Source organism: Oryctolagus cuniculus, chromosome 16, assembly GCF_051225735.1.
Source record: "Oryctolagus cuniculus isolate XC-2025 breed Fujian yellow rabbit chromosome 16, ASM5122573v1, whole genome shotgun sequence".
In the NCBI taxonomy this organism is placed as follows: Eukaryota; Metazoa; Chordata; class Mammalia; order Lagomorpha; family Leporidae; genus Oryctolagus; species Oryctolagus cuniculus.
The window spans coordinates 60,368,770-60,390,079 of record NC_142882.1 but is presented as its reverse complement, the minus strand read 5'-3'; the positions used below and the strand labels follow the sequence as shown (position 1 = coordinate 60,390,079).

The 21,310-nt window shown below is 47.3% G+C and overlaps 1 protein-coding gene across 18 annotated transcripts in view; it reads right to left on the bottom strand.

Annotated features, from left to right (window-relative positions):
• Window positions 1–19,092, bottom strand: part of BBS9 (Bardet-Biedl syndrome 9) — a 438,558-nt gene extending 419,466 nt beyond the window's left edge. For 9 of the 18 annotated variants that reach the window (XR_016222612.1, XR_016222613.1, XM_008261624.5 and 6 more), the window contains exons 1-3: window positions 18,419–19,092; window positions 14,301–14,423; window positions 4,364–4,514 (exon numbers count right to left, since the gene is read on the bottom strand). Coding sequence is in view for 16 of the 18 variants with exons in the window: in XM_008261624.5 (XP_008259846.2) it covers window positions 4,364–4,514; window positions 14,301–14,412 (263 nt within the window). In the remaining 2 variants the exon portion in view is untranslated. The remainder of the gene's footprint in view (window positions 1–4,363; window positions 4,515–14,300; window positions 14,424–18,418) is intronic. The other 9 variants (XM_002713746.6, XM_002713748.6, XM_089315493.1 and 6 more) reach the window with 3 other exon arrangements.
• Between the last annotated feature and the right edge of the window lie 2,218 nt (window positions 19,093–21,310).

The window sequence follows — 21,310 nt, the reverse complement described above, 5'->3', positions numbered from 1 at the left end:
ATTCAGTTTGAACAAACTTGCAAATACAAATAAACTAACAATATCAACATTTTACTTTTTTTTTTTTTTCTTGACAAGCCGAGTTAGACAGTGAGAGAGACAGACAGAGAGAAAGGTCTTCCTTTTGTTGGTTCACCCCCAAGACAGCTGCTACGGCCAGTGCGCTGTGCTGATCCAAAGCCAGGAGCCAGGTGCTTCCTCCTGGTCTCCTATGCAGGTACAGGGCCCAAGCATTTGGGCCATCCTCCCCTGCCTTCCCAGGCCACAGCAGAGAGCTGGACTGGAAGAGGAGCAACCAGGACAGAACCGGCACCCCCACCAGGACTAGAACCCAGGGTGGCGGCGCCACAGGCAGAAGATTAGCCAAGTAAGCCATGGCGCCGGCCAACATTGTACTTCTCAGATCATGTCAGGTGGTTTTCAGGGACAGTAGCATGGAAATCTAGAAATCCTCCATTCACTATTATCCAGGGTTAAGCTAATAAATGTGAAAGAGTAAAGGATGTAAGTGGCTATGATTAACTGGAGACTGGGGCTAGACTAAAGAAGGTGGCTACTACTGGCTTCTGGGCTTATGGCCAGATTTCTACTTTTTTTTCTTTTCAAAAAACATCAGAAAGCAGGAATTTTATATGAACTCTCCTGGTTTCTTAAATGCTGGCAGCTATTTTAAATTTAAAACACTGCAGTACTCCATGTGCAAACAGTCCTCCAGTGTACAATCTCTGACACAGACACTATTCTAAAATACAAGAACTGACTTTGTAACTCAACTATATGTACAACTAATTAATCTTACAAAGTGTCTATATCTCACTTGCAAAATAAGAATTGTATTAAGATAATATCTGAAAAAATATTGGTGCAATAAACATAAAATATTTATCATTCATTGCACTACCAGAAAATACAAATATGAATGATTCCATAATTGCTACTGCCTTTACCAGTTTTCACATGTACCCTGGACACTAAAAGCAATTTTTCCATCATGTTCAGTGAGAAAAGAACATGTCATGGAAAGATAGTAAAGTATGGGATCATGGGGCCAGCTCTGTGGTATAGTAGGCTAAACTTCCGCCTGCAGTGCTGGCATCACACATGGGTGCAGGTTCGTGTCCCGGCTGCTCCACTTCTGATCCGGCTCTCTGCTATGGCCTGGGAAAGCAGTGGAAGATGGCCCAAGTCCTTGGGCCCCTGCACCTGCATGGGAAACCCGGAAGAAGCTCCTGGCTCTTGGCTTCGGATCGGCCCAGCTCCAGCCATTGTGCAGCCATCTGGGGAGTGAACCAGTGGATGGAAGCCCTTTCTCTCTTTCTCTCCTTCTCTCTATCTGTAATTCTACCTCTCAAATAAATTAAAAAAAAAAAAAATGTATGGAATCAGGGAAACCAGATCTGAATCTGGGCCATATAACCTTAAGCTCTAAGCTCTAGTTTCCTTATCTATAAATATAGACCATAGCTGACTTACAGATATGATTACTGAGACAATATTTACAAAGACCTAGCACAGCTCCACTTTCTAACATTAGCCTGCTCCCTTTCCAACAGGTGATCACATAAATCACACTTAAAGACTACTGTGTGGGCCGGCACCGTGGCTCACTAGGCTAATCCTCCGCCTAGCGGCGCCGGCACACCGGGTTCTAGTCCCGGTCGGGGCGCCGGATTCTGTCCCGGTTGCCCCTCTTCCAGGCCAGCTCTCTGCTGTGGCCAGGGAGTGCAGTGGAGGATGGCCCAGGTGCTTGGGCCCTGCACCCCATGGGAGACCAGGAAAAGCACCTGGATCCTGGCTCCTGCCATCGGATCAGCGCAGTGCGCCGGCCGCAGCGGCCATTAGAGGGTGAACCAACGGCAAAGGAAGACCTTTCTCTCTGTCTCTCTCTCTCTCTCTGTCCACTCTGCCTGTCAAAAAAAAAAAAAAAAGACTACTGTGTGTAGGCTAGCGCCGTGGCTCACTAGGCTAATCCTCCGCCTGCGGCGCCGGCACACCAGGTTCTAGTCTCATCAGGGCACCGGATTCTGTCCCGGTTGCTCCTCTTCCAGTCCAGCTCTCTGCTCTGGCCCAGGAGGGCAGCGGAGGATGGCCCAAGCCCTTGGACCCTGCATCCACATGGGAGACCAGGAGAAGCACCTGGCTCCTGCCTTCAGATCAGTGCGGTGCACCGGCCGCAGTGTGCCGGCCGCAGCGGCCATTGGAGGGTGAACCAACGGTAAAGGAAGACCTTTCTTCTCTCTCTCACTGTCCACTTTGCCTGTCCAAAAAAAAAAAAAAAAAAAAAACCACTACTGTGTGTAAATAGAGCCATACTTAAAGACTACTGTGCAGAATGACCACTGGTTGCATTTACTTTTTTAAACAATAATGGGTCTGGCACTGTGGCGTAGTGGGTAAAGCTCCTGCCTGTAGTGTCAGCATCCCATATGGGCAACGGTTTGAGACCTACCTGCTCCACTTCCGATCCAGCTCTCTGCTGTGGCCTGGGAAAGCAGTAGAAGATGGCCCAAGTCCTTGGGCTCCTGAACCCACATGGGAGACCTGGAGGAGGCTCCTTGCTCTTGGCTTCAGATTGGCACAGCTCCAGCCATTGTGGCCAATTGGGGAGTGAACCAGTGGATGGAAGACCTCTCTCTCTCTCTACCTCCCCTTCTCTCTCTCTCTCTAACTCTGACTTGCAAATAAATAAATAAACCTTTTTTTAAAAAAAGTACAAAGCGGCCGGCGCCGCGGCTCACTAGGCTAATCCTCCGCCTTGCGGCGCCGGCACACCGGGTTCTAGTCCCGGTCCGGGCACCGGATTCTGTCCCGGTTGCCCCTCTTCCAGGCCAGCTCTCTGCTGTGGCCCGGGAGTGCAGGGGAGGATGGCCCAAGTGCTTGGGCCCTGCACCCCATGGGAGACCAGGAGAAGCACCTGGCTCCTGCCATCGGATCAGTGCGGTGCGCCGGCTGCAGCGCGCTGGCCGCGGCAGCCATTGGAGGGTGAATCAACGGCAAAGGAAGACCTTTCTCTCTGTCTCTCTCTCTCTCTCACTGTCCACTCTGCCTGTTTAAAAAAAAAAAAAAAAAAAAAAAGTATAAAGCAACGCTTCCCCAGTTTAAAAAGAAAAAAACAATAACGGGAAGATAAAATGTTTTTCAGATGGGCTGGCATTGTGGCCCAGCACAACTTACAGTGCTGGTATCCCTTAACAGAATGCCAGTCCAAGTCTCAGCTGCTTTACTTCCAACCCAGCTTCCTGCTAACAAGCCCGGGAAAACAGAAGATGGCGCAAGTGCCTGGGCCTCTGCCACCCACATGGGAGACCCAGATGGAGTTCCTGGCTCCTGGCTTCAGTCTGGTCCAGACCTGGCTGTTGCAGCCATTTGAGGTGTGAACCAGCAGCTGGAAGATCCTTATCCCTCTCTCTCTCCTCTCCTTCTCCCTCCCTCCCCTTCTCTTCCCACTCTCATTCATGCTTTGCCTTTCAAATAAATAAATGTTTTTTTAAAAAATGTTTTCTAGAGGCATGACTCCTTTAGTGCCCTTACTTGAGATATCCATCATGTCTAGTATGTGCTAGGTACATGTTGGGTATGTAATCATCTCTGCTTTCAGGTGAAGGAGATACCTAGCAACCACATCAGTCACAAATCTCCCCAACCCAGCCTATCACACTGCATAAAGTCTCATCTCATACCCCAGCCCAACACATCCATGCTGCAGCTTTCTAATGAAAAGAAACACAACACTAGAAGAGAATGAACACTCACAAGTGGTTGGTTATTCCAAACAGAAATCAGGGCCCTGAAAAAATAGCTCCTGGGGTCAACAAAGCACTACAAGCAAAAGAAGTGAGCCAAAATCCAGAGCTCAGGGCACTGCCCACACTTAGGAGGAGAAAGGGGGGTATTTGGGGAGTAAGTCAGTGGATGGAAGCACTCTCACACACTCTCTCTCAAAATTAATTATTTTTTATTTTAAATTAGTATCCCATACATTAGGAACACTCAGGTGACAATATACAAAAAATATATTTAGAAGCTGATAAACTTTGCATCACAGCATCTCCATTTCTCATCCAGCTTCCTGCTAATGAGCCTGGGAAGGTAGCAGAAGATAGCAGAAGCACTTGGCACCCTGCCACCCTTGTGGGAGACTGAGATGGAGTTCTAGACTCCTGGCTTTGGCTGGCCCAGGCTGGTTATCGTGGGCATTTGGGGAGTGAACCAGCAGATGAAAGATCCCTCTTCCTTTCCCTCTCCCTTATTCTACCTTTTGAATGAATAAATAAATAAATATTTTTAAAAAAGAAAGAAAGGAAATATGTATGGGATTGACATACTCCACGATAAAGTACCAGAATCAGTGGGCTGTACTTACGAAACAAACTTTCCTACTTCCACTTGAAGTATTGGATCTCTCAGATGCACTTCCAGAAGCAGATCTTCAGCTTGAGATCCATCTCCTGTTTTTACAGGATGTGGGCTAAAGATTCTTAGGTATCCCATAAAGCTACCCACAATTATTTTATCTGTTGAGAAAATTTTTTTTAGAAAAAAGATACAGGAAGAAACAAATATTAGTAAACATCTTTGGTAATAATCTTTCTAATGTTTGAAGATAAATCTACAAATTAAAAAAAAAATCCAGATTTGTTTCATATACAATGGCCACTCCACCAATAGATGTAATTAAAATAAACTTATTTTATTTTTTTTAAGATTTATTTTTATTTATTTGAAAGACAGAGTTACAGAGAGAGGTAGAAACAGAGAGAGAGGGGTTTTCCGTCTGCTGGGAAGGAAGGAAGACCTTTCTCTGTCTCTCTCTCTCTCACTGTCCACTCTGCCTGTCAAAATAAATAAATAAATAAATAAATAAAAATAACATATACTTTAGATCACCCATATTCAAGTATACTAATACACTGAATCATTTCCCGAGCCTATGACTGAGTCATAATTTAACTCAGTCAAAGCAAGCCTTTTACTCAAAGGACTACTACAAGGTTGTAAATGGATTTCATCTCAGAATGTCTACTCTACAACAGGTTATAGCTGTCAGAAACACTGTATAGAATAGTATTCTGAGGCCTCACTGGATAGAGTGCCTGGATTAATAGAGTTTAATCTTGGATATCAGAGGGGGAAATCACAGGATGGGTAGTTCAGATTAACTTGTATCTCCCAAAAAGGTACATTCACAGGTACCTGTGAATATGGCCTTATTTGGATACATCCTTGCAGATTATTCAAATTTTTAGAAAGATCACAACTAGCTGTGTGTTAGGACTCAGTGAGTGTCTTTTAAGGAGACAGAGATGGAGGAGGAGAATGCCCTGTGACGATGCAGACACACAGAGAGAAAACAGCCATGCGACACACAGGCAGAGACTGCAGTGATGATGCATCTACAAGCCAGCGTCCTGGAGAAGGCAAGAAAGACTCCCGGAGTCTTCACAGGCAGCAGCAATGTCCTGCCGGCACCTGGACTGCAGACTCCAAGCCTCCTGAACAGGGAGAGGATGCATTCCTCTTGTTGTAAGCCACCCAATTGTAGAACTTTGTTGAGTCACCCAGAAAGCTCATTTCCATCTACTTAAAAAGAGGAGTTCTGCATAATCAAGAGATTACCATGTGCCAGACGATGCTCCTAGTAGTTTACATGCACTAAATCTTCATAATAAACCTACAAGCGAGGTGCTGTTCTGGGAACCTCAGTCCTGAGTGGAGACAGGAAAGTCACCAGGAATCTGGTGCCAGATGGAAGCCTCCAGAAGCCAGTTCAACTCAGCCTGCTTTTGAGGAAGCTATCTCACTCTCATTCCAATCTTTTTTTATAATTAAATTTATCATAGTTTCATGTCACTTGTTGCAAAATAAAGTGAAAAAGTTAAATGATGGAGAAATGAACACCAGAGAATAAACCGCACCCAAATCCATAAGAATATTGAGAATTGGTTCATGAGCTAAGTTGGGCACAAACCAGTGTTCATAGTCTAGGTGGGGTTAGGAGCACAGTACACAGAGACAGAACAGTTCATCAAATTGTCACCTCCAGTCATCTGGTTTCCTGTGCCCACTGCAGGTGAAACTTCAGTGAATAGGACAGCTGCTGCCAAGGGCCAAGTAAACAGGAAAGGGGAGTAGCAAACCAGATGGAAGATCGCTCTTTCTAAGGACACTCTATAATTTAAAATAAGATACTGAGAAATTTAAATATCAAAATTCTCATCTTGGAACAAAGAAAAACAGTCAGGGTCTTTGGTATTCTGCCAGAAGAATTTCTTCGCATACAAGGGTGGCAGTGGTAATTAACCACTGAGAATATAAATCAGATTGATTCTTTGAGTTCTAAATTATAATAGCAAATGTCCCCAGTTTTCTTAGTAAAAGCACTAATCAGAAAGAGTGAGATTCTTACCGTTATGATGGAGTTACTGGAAGAGTCCATATGGTTTGGAAAAGAAATCTCACTTTCTAAAATGCTTCCCATGAATTCCCCATGTATCCTGTCATGTCCTGAACATCATTTTTACTCACTGAACATGCAAGACTTTATTTAAATACAACCCTATCTTCAGGGATAATAGGACAACAGGATGGCCAATGCCAGAATCCAAAAGTATACACATGGGCCGGCGCCACGGCTCAATAAGCTAATCCTCCACCTGCAGCGCCGGCACACTGGGTTCTAGTCCCGGTCGGGGCGCCAGAGTCTGCCCCAGTTGCCCCTCTTCCAGGCCAGCTCTCTGCTGTGGCCCGGGAGTGCAGTGGAGGATGGCCCAAGTGCTTGGGCCCTGCACCCCATGGGAGACCAGGATGAGTACCTGGCTCCTGCCACTGGATCAGTGCAGTGCGCCGGCCGCAGCATGCTGGCCGCGGCGGCCATTGGAGGGTGAACCAACAGCAAAAAGGAAGACCTTTCTCTCTGTCTCTCTCTCTCACTGTCCACTCTGCCTGTCAAAATATTAAAAAAAAAAAAAAAGTATACACATGCTCATTAAAAAAGTAAAGTTATTATAGTAACCAGATCTCAAGTAACATCCTTATTCAGATCTCAACTTATGGTTAACTAACACAAGATTGCCCAGGGGAGAGAATTTGGCACAGCAGTTAAACCACTGCTTTGTATATCCACAGCCCTTATCAGAACGCCTGTTTCAAGGGCTGGCTATTCCACTTTCATGCAGCTTCCTGCTAATGCTAATGTACACCTTGAAAGGTAATGGTGATGGCTCAACTACTTGGATCCCTACTTCCCATGTGGGAGCCCCAAAATGAGCTTTGGGTTCCTGACTTTTGCAGGAATTTAGGGAGTGAACCAGCAGATGGAAGATCTCTCTTTGTCTTTCTTTTTCTTTCTTTCTCCTCACTTTCTCTCTTCCTTTCAAATAAAAATGAAAATAAAGAAATAATTTTTTCTTTTTTTAAAAGATTTATTTAGGCCGGTGCCACGGCTCAATAGGTTAATAATCTGCCTGTGGCGCTGGCACACCAGGTTCTAGTCCCGGTTGGGGCGCCGGAGTCTGTCCCAGTTGCCCCTCTTCCAGGACAGCTCTCTGCTGTGGCCCGGGAGTGCAGTGGAGGATGGCCCAAGTCCTTGGGCCTTGCACCTGCATGGGAGACCAGGAGAAGCACCTGGCTCCTGGCTTCGGATCAGCGTGATGCACCGGCCATGGTGGCCATTGGAGGGTGAATCAACGGTAAAGGAAGACCTTTCTATCTGTCTCTCTCTCTCTCACTGTCCACTCTGTCAAAAAAAAAAAAAAAATTATTTATTTATATGAAAGGCAGTTTCAGAGAGGCAGAGGCAGAATGAGAGAAAGGTCTTCCATCCCCTGGTTCACTCCCCAAGTGGCTGCAACGGCTAGAGCTGGGCCAATCCAAAGCCAGCAGTCAGCAGTCAGGAGCTTCTTCCAGGTCTCCCACGTGGGTGCAGAGGCCCAAGGACTTGGGCCTCTTCTACTGCTTTTCCAGGCCATAGTAGAGAGCCAGATGGGAAATGGAGCAGAAGGGTAGTACTGGTCGGGGAGCCGGATTCTGTCCTGGTTGCCCCTCTTCCAGGCCAGCTCTCTGCTGTGGCCAGGGAGTGCAGCGGAGGATGGCCCAAGTACTTGTGCCCTGCACCCCATGGGAGACCAGGAGAAGCACCTGGCTCCTGCCTTTGGATCAGCGCGGTGCGCCAGCCACGGCGGCCACTGGAGGGTGAACCAACGGCAAAAGGAAGACCTTTCTCTCTGTCTCTTTCTCTCACTGTCCACTCTGCCTGTCAAAAAAATTTAAAAAAAAAAAAAAAAAATGACTGGGGCCAGTGCCGTGGCGCAGTAGGTTAATCCTCCGCCTGCGGCACCAGCATCCCATATGGGTGCCGGTTCTAGTCCCAGCTGCTCCTCTTCCAATCTGGCTCTCTGCTGTGGCCTGGGAAAGCACTAGAAGATGGCCCAAGTCCTTGGGCCCCTGCACCCACATGGGAGACCTGGAAGAAGCTCCTTGCTCCTGGCTTCGGATCAGCACAGCTCTGGCCATTGCAGCCATCTGGGGAGTGAACCAGCAGATGGAAGACCTCTCTGTCTCTACCTCTCTCTGTAACTCTGTCTTTCAAATAAATAAAATAATAAATCTTTAAAATAAAAAGAAAATAGTAAATGAGAAACCATTAAGTTTGTTTGTGTATGTATGCTTCCTTTCTTGTTTTTTTTGTTTTGTTTCCCTGGGTAGTATTCAATTGTAAGAATGCACTGAGCTGGCGCCGTGGCTCACTAGGCTAATCTTCCTCCTGCGGCACCGGCACACGGGGTTCTAGTCCCGGTTGGGGCGCCGGTTCTGTACCAGTCGCTCCTCTTCCTGTCCAGCTCTCTGCTGTGGCCCGGGAAGGCAGTGGAGGGTGGCCCAAGTGCTTGGGCCTTGTACTCGCATGGGAGACCAGGAAGAAGTACCTGACTACTGGCTTCAGATCGGCGCGGCGCACCGGCCGTAACAACCATTTTGGGGGTGAACCAATGGAAAAAGGAAGACCTTTCTCTCTGTCTCTCTCTCTCTCACTGTCTAACTCTGCCTGTTAAATAAAAAAAAAAAGGCCAGCGCCGCGGCTCAATAGGCTAATCCTCTGCCTGTGGCGCTGGCACACCGGGTTCTAATTTACAGACCCAGAGCCCCATGAACAAGGTTTTGCACAGTCACTGTATCACACCATACACACCTACTACGAATTTTCCTCAAATCCATCCCTACAGGACTGTCACTCAGTTATGCAGGTATGCCAATGAAAGAAAAGTACTCAAGTGAATATTGGTTGTGAGTTTCTACTAATTCTGGCAGCCCAGAAAAACACTGTTATTGCCAATTATGGAAGCCCAATGACAAACAAAAGAAATTTTTTTGAGAGGCAGAGAGAGCCAGCAAGCTCCCATTAGCTGGTTCACTTCCCAGATGCTCACGATAAACAGAATGGGCCCGGGCAGAAGCTGGGAGCCAGGCGCTCAACCCAGGTCTCACACATCAGTGGCAGGAGCCCAGTAACTTAGGCCATCACATTGCCTCCCAGGGTCAGCATTAGCAGGAAGCTGGAGCCAAGGACCCGACCCAGGTATAGAACTCAAGCACGCTGGTATGGGACACAAGCATCTTCACCAGAGTCATAACTGCTAGGCTAAGCACCCACCCCCAATTTTTTTAGCACAGTTCACCCTGTGGGAAAACAAAACCAACCTATGCTCTTTCACTCAGGTTCTAAGAGTTTAAAGGAAACATATTTCCTTAGAAAATGACAGGACATCCATCTGGTTCCTTAACAAGTACAATAAAAGACAAGGAAAAAATCAAAATTGGTATCATTCCTCTGCCAGATTTTGGGAAGTTTCATAAATTCAATGCCAAAAAAACTTAAATGTGTAGGTGTTGTGATTCCTATCACATCCAGGTTTAATAAGGAAATTTTCCAATATTAAAGTTTGGTGGGTCTTATAGATTTAGGGTTCATTGGCATACCCGCAAACAGGTATCACTGTATCCATTTTTACCCTTCTTACCTTCTAGCCTTCTGTCACAGTAGAAAAGTTCCCCACTCCTGTTGAAAGTTAGCCCTTCCATCTTCATACGTGATCCCATGTCTACTACACACAAACACCGACGCACACACACACACTCTATCCTATACACTGAATTTCTCCCATTTCCCTTGATCCTACATTGTCCCCAAATCATCATCCTGCCTTCCACCCTTCACAGCTAACTTTTTGTTAAAAGAGCTATGAACACCCAGTCTCCGCATTTCCAGGTTTCAATCCAACATTTCCCTCCTTCTTATCCTCTGTCTGTCTCTCTCTCTCTCTCTCTCTCTCTGCATTTTCACTCATTCTCAGGGATTCAAACACAACCTGCATACTAGTTCCTCCAAAATCTTTACCTCTGTGCTATACACCAGACCCTTCTATCTCAAAGCACATCCAAAACTGCTGTCATTGGCCTTCTGTTTCCTAAGACTGGCAACCATTCCCAAACTTTGGAGTGCCACCATTCAATTTTGGAGTTTCTCAAAAATGAAGATACCTAAGCCCTACCATCCCCTCTACCTCCAGAGTCCACAATCTTACAGGATCTTGGATGTGTGGGACAGAAAATCTTCATAGATAATAACTGCCCCCAGGATATTGCAACACAGGGGCTCAGACTTTGGGAAACAATGATCAAGGTTTTTATCCAGGTGGGACACACACGTAATGACCTTTGTATAGCACTGCTTAGGAAAACAGAGGAGACTGCTTTCAGCTGGCTACAAATGGATGCAGCAATATCTCAGCATATTGGTATCCCATTCATGGCACCCAGTAATGAGCTCTAATAATAACAGAACAGAAAGCTATTCAGACAATAAGTAGGAATAGTTTCCAACCCATCTGAGATTTCCATAGTTTCCATAAAGTGTACTTGAAATTGTTCTCTGGGGATGGCGCTGTGGTATACTGGGTAAAGCCGCCGCCTGCAGCATTGGCATCCCATATGGGTGTCAGTTCGAGTCCCAGCTGCTCCGCTTTCAACCCATTTCCCTGTTAATGTGCCTGGGAAGGCAGGGGAAGATGGCCAAAGTGCTTGGGAGCCTGCACTCAAGTGAGAACCCCAGAGGAACCTCCTGGCTCCTGGCTTTCACCTCGCCCAGCTCCAGCTGATGTGGCCATTTGGGGAGTGAACCAGTGGATGCAAGATCTCTGTCTCTCCCTCTCTCTCTGTAACTCTACCTTCCAATTAAAATAAACAACTCTTTAAAGAGAGAGAGAGAGAGAAATTGCTCTCTATGGCAGGTATTTATGTGAGACGACCTTTTACATGGTTGATGTGGGCAGGCAGGTGTGGGGAGCAAACCGGACTAGACTGAGTTACTGGAATTAAAACTTATTCTATGCATCTGCTCTCCCACAATATGGCACTGGGAGAGAAGTAAACAGCTTCTACACAGCTGCCTCCAGTTCAGCTAATAAACTGTAGGACTTGCTCCTGATTGGAGGAGAGCAGCGTACTCGGCGTGTGGGCAGCCGAGTTAGGATTGGCGGAGCAGGACTATAAAGGAGGAGAGAGACGGCATGCACCAGGAACATCTATGGGGAACATCTAGCTGAAGGAACACCCGTGCAGCCCCCGAGAGACCCGGCCGGCGGTGTGCCGCTCCCCTGCGGAAGTGGGGAATGTGGCCAGGGGGAACTGCCCTTCCACGGAGGTGGAAGGGATAGTAGCCAACCCGGGAAGAACCAGCAGCAAACCCGGGGAGGGCCGAGCAGACGAAAGAACAGCGCAGGGTCCTGTGTCGTTCCTCCACGAAGAGGGGGAGCGACAGGCAGGTAGCTAGTGAGCAAAGTGCCAGCAGCATCTTGGCCGTAGCCCTGCACTGCCCAAGCCCCACCCCCTCCATGCTGATCGAACACGACTGCACGCTCAGCTCACCTATTCCCCATCAGGCACCCATGAAAAGACACCATGACACCTTCCTAGAGACGACCATGTGTGCTGCAGCTCCACATGCAGATACATGACACTTCCGAGATTCCCAAAAAAAGCAAGTGGTATGCAGGTCCTGCCCAAACTCTACTCCATTGGAATGTTTAATTAGGGCAAAAACTTCTACTCACTAAAAGAATGACCTCAACTTGGGTGGTGGCAGGAGCCCTTCCTCCCTCAGGAAGAGAGGCTGAGTGTGTACTATCCCTTTCACTAAATCATGCTTTCCTGTACACCTTATGTCTCCTCTTTGAATTCTTTTCTAAAGTGGAAGGAAGAGCCTGGAACAAGAAGAATTCCCCATGGAGAGCTGAGTTGCCCGTAGCATGGCCAAATAATAAAGAAACAACAGCTTCTGGGGCATAGCGGGTGAAGCCGCCACCTGCAGTGCTAGCATCCCATATGGGCACCAGTTTGAGACCCAGCTGCTCCATTTCCAATCCAGCTCTCTGCTATGGCCTGGGAAAGCAGTGGAAGATGGCCTGAGTCCTTGGATCCCTGTACCCACATGGGAGACCCAGAGGAAGCTCCTAGCTCCTGGCTTCGGATCAGCGCAGCTCCAGCCATTGCGGCCAATTGGGGAGTGAACCACCGGATGGAAGACCTCTCTCTCTCTCTCTCTCTGCCTCTCCTTCTCTGTGTAACTCTGCCTTTCAAATAAATAAATAAATCTTAAAAAAAAAAAATAGCTTCCAGTAGCTTCATCAAACAGACGGGCCGTGGCAGGACTGATAACTTTTGAAGAATCTGAATAAAAGGCCTTCCCATTTTCTATTTGCAGGACAGGGGCCAGATTTCCCTTGGAAGTAATTTAGTAGGTGCTCAGTGCAGTACCTCCCAAGAGGTGCAAGAATAGCTTTCTCCTTTCACTTTTTCCCTAAGTTCCTACTGTTTTTATTACAGGACAGAGAAACAGAAAAAAGAAAAATGTAAGGGAACCATATTCACATCATATAAAACAAAGGAACAGTTCTAAGTTTTCTTTTGAAGAGGCCAATGATTACTGGGCTTGCAAAAAGAGACAGAGAGGAAGCTCATGACTATAAACACAAATTTGGCAATGATACAGAACTAAACCATTTTAAAGATCACTCAAAAACATGAAGATAGGGGCTGGTGTTGTGCTGCTGCAGATTAAGCCGCCATCTGAAAAGCCAGCAACTCATTTAGGCACTAGCTGCTCCGTTTCTAATCCAGCTTCATGCTAATGCGCCTGGGAAAGAAGCAGAGGATGGCACAAGTGCCTGTGCCCCTGCACCTATATGGGAGACCCAAAAGGAGTTCCAGGCTCTTGGCTTCAGTCTGGCCCGGCCTTGGCCACTACAGCCATTTGGGGAGTGAACCAGTGGATGGAAGATCTCTCTCTAACTCTTTCTAACTCTGCCTTTCAAATAAATAAATAAATCTTTAAAAAAAAAAATCTGGCCGGTGCCGCGGCTTACTAGGCTAATCCTCCGCCTTGCGGCGCCGGCACACCGGGTTCTAGTCCCGGTTGGGGCGCCGGATTCTGTCCCGGTTGCCCCTCTTCCAGGCCAGCTCTCTGCTGTGGCCAGGGAGTGCAGTGGAGGATGGCCCAGGTGCTTGGGCCCTGCACCCCATGGGAGACCAGGAAAAGCACCTGGCTCCTGGCTCCTGCCATCGGATCAGCGCGGTGCGCTGGCCGCGACGGCCATTGGAGGGTAAACCAACGGCAAAGGAAGACCTTTCTCTCTGTCTCTCTCTCTCTCACTGTCCACTCTGCCTGTCAAAAAAAAAAAAAAAAAAAAAATTAAAATCAAGATGAGCCAGCATTGTGCTGGCATTCCATATGGGCACCCGTTCAAGTCCCAGCTGCTCCACTTCTGATCCAATACCCTGCTAGTGTGCCTGAGAAAGTAGCAGAGGAGAGCTCAAGTGCTTGGAACCCTGAACCCACGTGGGAGGCCAGGATGAAGCGCTTCACTCCTGGCTTCAGCCTGGCCCAATTCTGGCCATTTAAACCATTTGGGGAGTGAACCAGTGGACAAAAGGTCTCTGTCTCTCTTTCTCTCTCTCTCTCACTCTGCCTTTCAAACAAATAAATCTTTTTACATAAAAAGAAAACTAATGAAGTGATACTATAGACTTTTTTATTAACTAAAGCAAATAACGTGACAGAACACAAACTACAAAGCAGAACTTTATTAGCCTGCTACCTAAATATTGCTTGTAAGGAAAAAACACCTTCAAATTAGGGCATTTATAATAATTCAATTATGCTATAAAAAGTACATGTTTAGAAAGACAGGTCATTTTTAGTTAATATATTTAAAGCTTGGTTCTAAAATGCATGGCCATAAGTTACCTACCTTGTCCATTTCCACTATTGTCAACATCAGCCAAACACAAACAGCCTTGATCAAATTCTTCCTTTTCTCCCAGAACAGCTGACCACCAGTCACGGGCTTTAAATAAAGACATTTTCTTTCACTCTAAAAAGAAAGCATTTGTTTATAATAAAAATCCACTTTATACCATGAATTAATTATCTCTTAAGACATAACCAAGTCAAACTTGGACATCTTTGAAAATATTTCTATATCAACTTTAGTTGAGGGTTGTATCCCTGCCTGAAACCACAAATCCAAATAGTTAGAAACAATAATCACACTTTACAATATCACTGCTAAGTTCAGCTGAGAAATTACACATTTATCACAGGGTAATTCTCTGTTTTGAGACATGTAAGAGAGAACTTCACAAAGTAAAAAAAAAAAATCATGTTATTGGGGTAGGTGTTTGGTGCAGCAGTTTAGACACTAGGTGGAATACCTTAGTCTTATCAGACTGCCTGGTTTTGGGCCCCAGCTCCATTTCCAAATCCAGTTTCCTGCTAATGTGCACCTTTGCAGACAGCAGGTAAGCACTTAGGTCCCTGCCACCTTTGTAGGAGACACAGATCAAATCCTGGCTCCTGCTTTGGGCCTGTCCCAGTCCCAGCTGTTGTAGGTATTTGAGGAATGAACTAGTAGATGATGATCTCTCTTGTTCTCTCTCTTCTCTGACTTTCAAATAAAAAAATGGGAAAATAAAGTATTCTTTAGGCCGGCGCCACGGCTCAATAGGCTAATCCTCTGCCTTGTGGCGCCAGCACACGAGGTTCTAGTCCTGGTTGGGGTGCCGGATTCTGTCCTGGTTGCCCCGCTTCCAGGCCAGCTCTCTGCTGTGGCCCGGGAAGGCAGTGGAGGATGACCCAGGTCCTTGGGCCCTGCACCCCATGGGAGACCAGGAGAAGCACCTGGCTCCTGCCTTCGGATCAGCGTGATGCGCCAGCCGCAGCGCGCCAGCCGTGGTGGCCATTGGAGGGTGAACCAACGGTAAAGAAAGACCTTTCTCTCTGTCTCTCTCTCACTGTCCACTCTGCCTGTCAAAAATAAAAAAATTAAAAAAAAAAAGAAAGTATTCTTTAAAGGATTGAGATGTAAATTCTGCCAGCACTATTTAGAATATAAGACTTTCTTTTTCAGATATATTTATTTGTTTGAAAGACAAAGTTACAGAAAGAGAGGGAAAATCAGAGAGAGAGAAAGAGAGAAAATCTTCCATCTGCTGGTTCACTCCTAGATGGCCACAACAGCCAGAGTTGGGCCAGTCTGAAACCAGGAGCTAGAAGCTTCTTCCAGCTCTCCCATGTGGGTACAGGGGCCCAAGCACTTGGGCCATCCTCTGCTGTTTTCCCATGCACATTATCAGGAAGCTAGACCAAAAGTGAAGCAGCTGGGACTTGAACCAGCAGCCATATGGGAAGCCAGCATTGCAGGCAGCAGCTTAACTCGTTACGCCACAATGCCAGCCCCAAGAACATAAGAATTTAACAAAATAGATAATTTCCTTTTAGTTTGGTCACTGAAGATACTTCAATATCCTCTGTGACAAATTATTGAGAAGAACAAATGAGATCAAATGCACCAAATGTGTTAACACCAGAACTGGCATATTACAGGTACTGAAAAACCATCCACTCCCTCTTGCCATATAATTGCAGAAAGGTAAGATAAAAGAGGAAAAGTCACACCAAAAAAGAATCAGGAAAATTGAGTTGCAAGTCCACTTATAATACTAAGCACCAGAGTGTCCTCAGACAAAACACACAACTTCTCTATACTTTGATTGCTTACCTAGAAAGAGTATATCTTTTTAAAAATATTTATTTATTTATTTATTTATTTGAAAGGCAGAGTGAGAGAGAAAGAGACAGGTCTTCCATCCACTGGTTCACTCCCCAAATGGCCGCAACGGCTGGAGCTGAGCTGATCTGAACCAGGAGCCAGGAGCTTCCTCTGGATCTCCCACGTGGGTGCAGGGGCCCAAGGACTTGGGCCATCCTCTACTGCTTTCCCAGGCCACAGCAGAGAGCTGGATCGGAAGTGGAGCAGCCAGCACTAGAATCGGCGCCCAAATGGGATGCCGGCACCACAGGCAGTGATTTCACCCACTCCGCTACAGTCCTGCCCCTAGAATGAGTGTATCTTAGCTCGACCTAACAGTAAGTTACCGACATGAATGCATGTTGAACCTTTACTTACCATACAGCATCGAATCTCCTGGGATTCCACACGAGTTTGTTTATCTAACATAAATGAAATTTTCCTTCATGCTACACTGATTTAAGTGGTAGGGAGGAAATACAGTCAATTCTCCTTATTGACAAAGGTTATGCTACCACAAACACTGAATTATCAAGCACTGAGCCATCGCTCATAGGGCAAGTACAGGGTTGGGTTACTGCAAGCCTGCCATCCCAATGTTTTCTTCAAGCAACCAATGTGTAATGCTTTCCAATGTGTGTTTCTGTTTAAAGGTACCTCAACTAATACATATTGTTGATACATTGCCACTGAACTCATAGTCAACACCGCTACAACTCAGCCTTAACAAAGCTTATCGAATTACATGCATTTTCTCCATAAAGAACATCACAGCCTTCTTGCACATAGGAACATTAGACAGTACTGCAGCATTACATATGGAGGTCACTTTCAACAAGACAATCACCCCAAAATGCAAAAACAAAAAAAAAGTGTTAAAAATTCTCTAAATAGACCAAGAAAGGACACTTGTTTAGAATATGAGAGCTGAAACAAGAAGGCAGAGTCCCTTTGACATTAGCTGGGAGGCTGTTGGTCAAGCGGCTTCAATTTTTAAGTGTTCTGCCACAAAAGCATTGCAAGCATTGACTTGGGGGTTGTAAATTAATGCTGTGAGTATGCAAGTTCACAAGTAATAGAATCTGCAAACAATGAAGATCAACCATATTTTTTCATGTAGATCAATCTGCCTTTAATAGCAGATCTTCTGGGCCTGGTGCTGTGGCATAGCGTGTAAAGCTGCTGCCTGCTGCTGGCACCCCAAACGGGTGCGGATGGAGTCCTGGCTGCTCCACTTCTGATCCAGCTCTCTGCTGTGGCCTGGGAAAGCAGTGGAAGATGACCCAGGTGCTTGGGCTCCATGCAGGAGATCTGGAGCAAGTTCCTGCCTCCTGGCTTCAGCCTGGCCCAGCTCCTCCCCACCGCAGCCCTACTTTGTTGCAGCCATCTGGGTAGTGAACCAGAGGATGGAAGATCTCTCTCCCAGTCTCTCCTTCTCTTTCTGTAACTCTGCCTTTCGAATAAATAAATCTATCTTAAAAAAAAAAAAAAAAAAAAAGAGGTTGTAGCATAAATATACAAAGAAGCGCTATAATTTAAGCAAAACAGCAACACAGAATGAAACTTCCTCACATGTAAGTTGTAAATTATTTTCAAAATACACTTTCTGTTTTTAAATTCTTCTAAACAATAGCTCGGTTTATTCACAACCAAAAATTCTCCCATTTATTCTTTGCACATTGCTAATAAGTTGGAAAGTTTTCTCTCTCTCAATGACGGCGGAGTTAGTATTTTTTCCTCCGACAGCTTCCAAGTGATGCATGTGTGTGTACATGTCAGATTGCATATGTGTGAAACATGATCGCATATTTAAAGTAAAACAAATCTATAAATTTCCCCCAGGAAATTGAAGCCAGTGCTTGAGAGGAGGTGCTGATAAAATCAGCTTAGTTCATCTAAACTGCTGTGGTCGGCAAAGTAAAGAGAGACAGAGAAGCAATAATCCCATCGCCAGAAGTATTAAAGGGAATTAGTACTCGCACCCCGCTTCACTCAGGCTGAGAACGACTCTGACCGTTTGCTCACAGGACCTGTTGCAATGTCACAGGAGGATGCCGGCCATGCGCCACACGACTTCTTCCATGGAATCCTCAAAAACCACTCAAAGATCTTCGCGGGTCTCACACACTCTGTGCTTGCGGTTTGTTTATCTGAATGCAAACATCCTTCCTGAAAAGCCGATCACCTTATTTGCCCCAAACCATTCCACGGCATCAGAGGGTCGGTCCTGTGCACCCAGCACAGGGCACCCCAAGTTTAATTCCAAACCTGTCTCTTACCTGAGGACGCGTGAGCTCCGCCCCCGATCTCCCTGCAGGAACGCCTGACCGAGGGTCCTAGCGGTGGAGCGCGGGCAACAAGAGCGGGTGCAGAGAGAGCCCCCCCAGAGCTTCACCGCTCCCTCTCGTCCTCTTGCTCCAAGCTGTTCCAAAGAGAGAGCCCCACTGGGCAGCAGCATCAGCTCTGCAGAGTTGGGGCGACTCCCCCGGGAAGCTCCCCTACACCCCCTCTGTCATCCACAGAGACAAACAGAGGAGACGACATCGATCCTCGGAACAGGCCAGACGGGCGAGGAAACGGCCAGTCCCGCTGCTCACAAACAGGAGGCTATGATGGAGGAGGAGGCGAGCGGGACGCGGCAGGACACCGACAGCCTCGGCGCATCCCTCAGAGCCCCGCTCCAGCCCTCTCCGCCTGTTGTCATAGCGCCTTACAACCGACGCCACTGCGCAAGGCGGGCGCTGCGCCGCGGCGCCTTCTGGGGCTTGTAGTCCAGAGCGGCGGAGGCGCGCAGGGCCAGGACCCTGTCTGAGGGGTTCTCAGTAGAAATCAGGTTCGTCCCGGACCGGGGATCGTGGGAACCACTGCCTCGTCCTCTTTAGCAGAGAGAGACGGTCAACGCAGCGGTTCCTCCGACCCAGGGTCTGGCCCGGCCTCGGGCCTGGACTGCGGCGCAGGCCACGCCCCTCCTGGGCCTTTCCCCGTCCCCGCCCCTCGGCGCTCGTGGGTGCGGCCTTGGGGGCGGGGCTCGCGCGGCGGGGCGGGGCGTGGCGGCGCGGGCTTCTCCCCCGGGTCCCGCGCCTGCGAGGTTCGCGGAGTCTGTGAGTGGCCTGTTGTTTTCCGGGCGGGAGGCGCCCGCGGGCCTGGCCCATGGACCGCGCGGCCGTGGCGAGACCGTGCGCCCTGCTGGCGGGGGTGGTGCTGGCCCGGTACATAGTCACCGTGAAGAGGAAGACGGGCCGGAAGACCACGATCATGGAGATGGTGGAGTTTTCCCCTCTCTGGGAAACATGCAGCCGCGAGGTTCCTGTGCCTGTCTGCTGATACACGTGTTAAATCTTCAGTTTGCTGTGTAGATTTCCTGGCATGTAGCATAAGCAAATACTCAACTTTAAGAGTCAATGCCACTTTCCATTTTACTATCTTTTGAGCATCTTTGAGATTCCATGTAGATTTAACACCCTGTTAGTCACCAAACTTGAAATTTTTGTTGCTGTTCACTTTTTTCAGTGGATTCTACCTTAAAGTCTGATTTCACCACCAATCCACATCCCCAGTAGAAAATTAAATGTAAATTATAACATTTTTTAACAATAAAAGTCACATGAAAATGAGCAAAGCCATTAATGTTTATATGCTGTGATGGTAAACCACCACCACATCAGTTATAAAGAGTAAAAATTACTCGAGGGGGACATCTGGTGCAGCATTTAAAATGAGTTTAGGACTCACATCCCCTATCAGAGTGCCTGGGTTCAAGTCCCAACTCTGCTGTCATTTCCAGGTTCCTGCTAACATAGGAAAACATGGAGGCAGCAGATGATGGCTTAAGTGTTTCTGTTCCTGCCACCCACACGGGGAAGCGGATTGAGTCCCAGGCTCCTGACGTTGGCATGGCCAGTCCCTGACTGTGGTGGGCATTTGGGTAGTGAACCAGCAAATGGAAAATGTTTCTCTCTGCCTTTCAAATAAAATCATTTCTTTTTAATTACTTGGATTGGGGCTGACCTTGTGTGTACCGGGTTAAGCTACCACTTGATGGTTTGAATCCTAGCTATTCCGCTTCTGATCCAGCTTACTACTAATGTGCCTGGGAAGGCAGCAGATGATGGCCCAAGTAGCTCTCAGCCACCCAGGTGGGAGACCCACATAGGAGTCAAAACTCCTGGCTGTTGGAGCCAGCATTGTGGTGCAGCGTGTTAAGCCACCAGCTGCAATTCTGGCATCCCACAGGGAGTGCTGCTTCAAGTCCTGGCTGCTCCGTTTCTGACGCAGCTCCTATTAATACACCAGGGAAGGCAGCAGGAGATGGCCCAAGTGCTTGACCTGGATGGGTTCTTGGCTCCTGGCTTCCTCCTGCCCCAGCCCTTGCCACTGCAGCCATTTGGTGAGTGAACCAGCAGATCGAAGATCAATCCATTTCTGTTTCTCTCTCTCTCTTTCTCTTACTGCCTTTCAAATAAATATTTTTTTTTTTAAATATTTTAAAACACTCATGACTGCAGTCTGGCCTAGACCTGATTGTTGTGGGCATCTGAGCTGAGTGCACAAGAACACCACAACGTAGCAAAGGAGTAACAGAAACCTAACAGGGCACAGAGACTTGAAAAGGCAGAATAGAAAGAGGATCAAAATCAATGGACAGCCCAGACCCTGGCCCCATCCTTGGGAGGAATCATTGCAGGGGAAAAGGGACACGGAGGAACTTCGGGAGAGCCCTGCATGCAGGCCTTACACAGCAGTCAGCTACAAGAGGAGTGCACAGACCTTATATCTCCAGTAAGGAGAGCTCCCTATAGAATTCACAGTCACTTTAATTCACAGAAGGAAGTCATATTATGTGCCCCCCAACCCTAAGGGCAGAGGCTGCGGTAATATACCATCATGTCAGAGTCCATACTGTCCGAGGGGACAGAAGCCTCTGCATAATCCCATTCTTAGGGGCCCAGAGATTCTCCTCAACACAGGCAAGAAAGACTACAGCCTCACAAATCCTCCCAGACCCCGCAGAGCAATGGTGTTGCTAGCCCACACAGGTCTCTGCACTGCAGGAACAGAAGCACCTGCCCCCAGGGTGCACATAATCCCATCCACTGCTCAGAACTGCACATGGCCTAACTGCTTGTGCCCAGCCTACTCCCAGCTCTCGTGCTACTCCTGGAGTTCCAGCC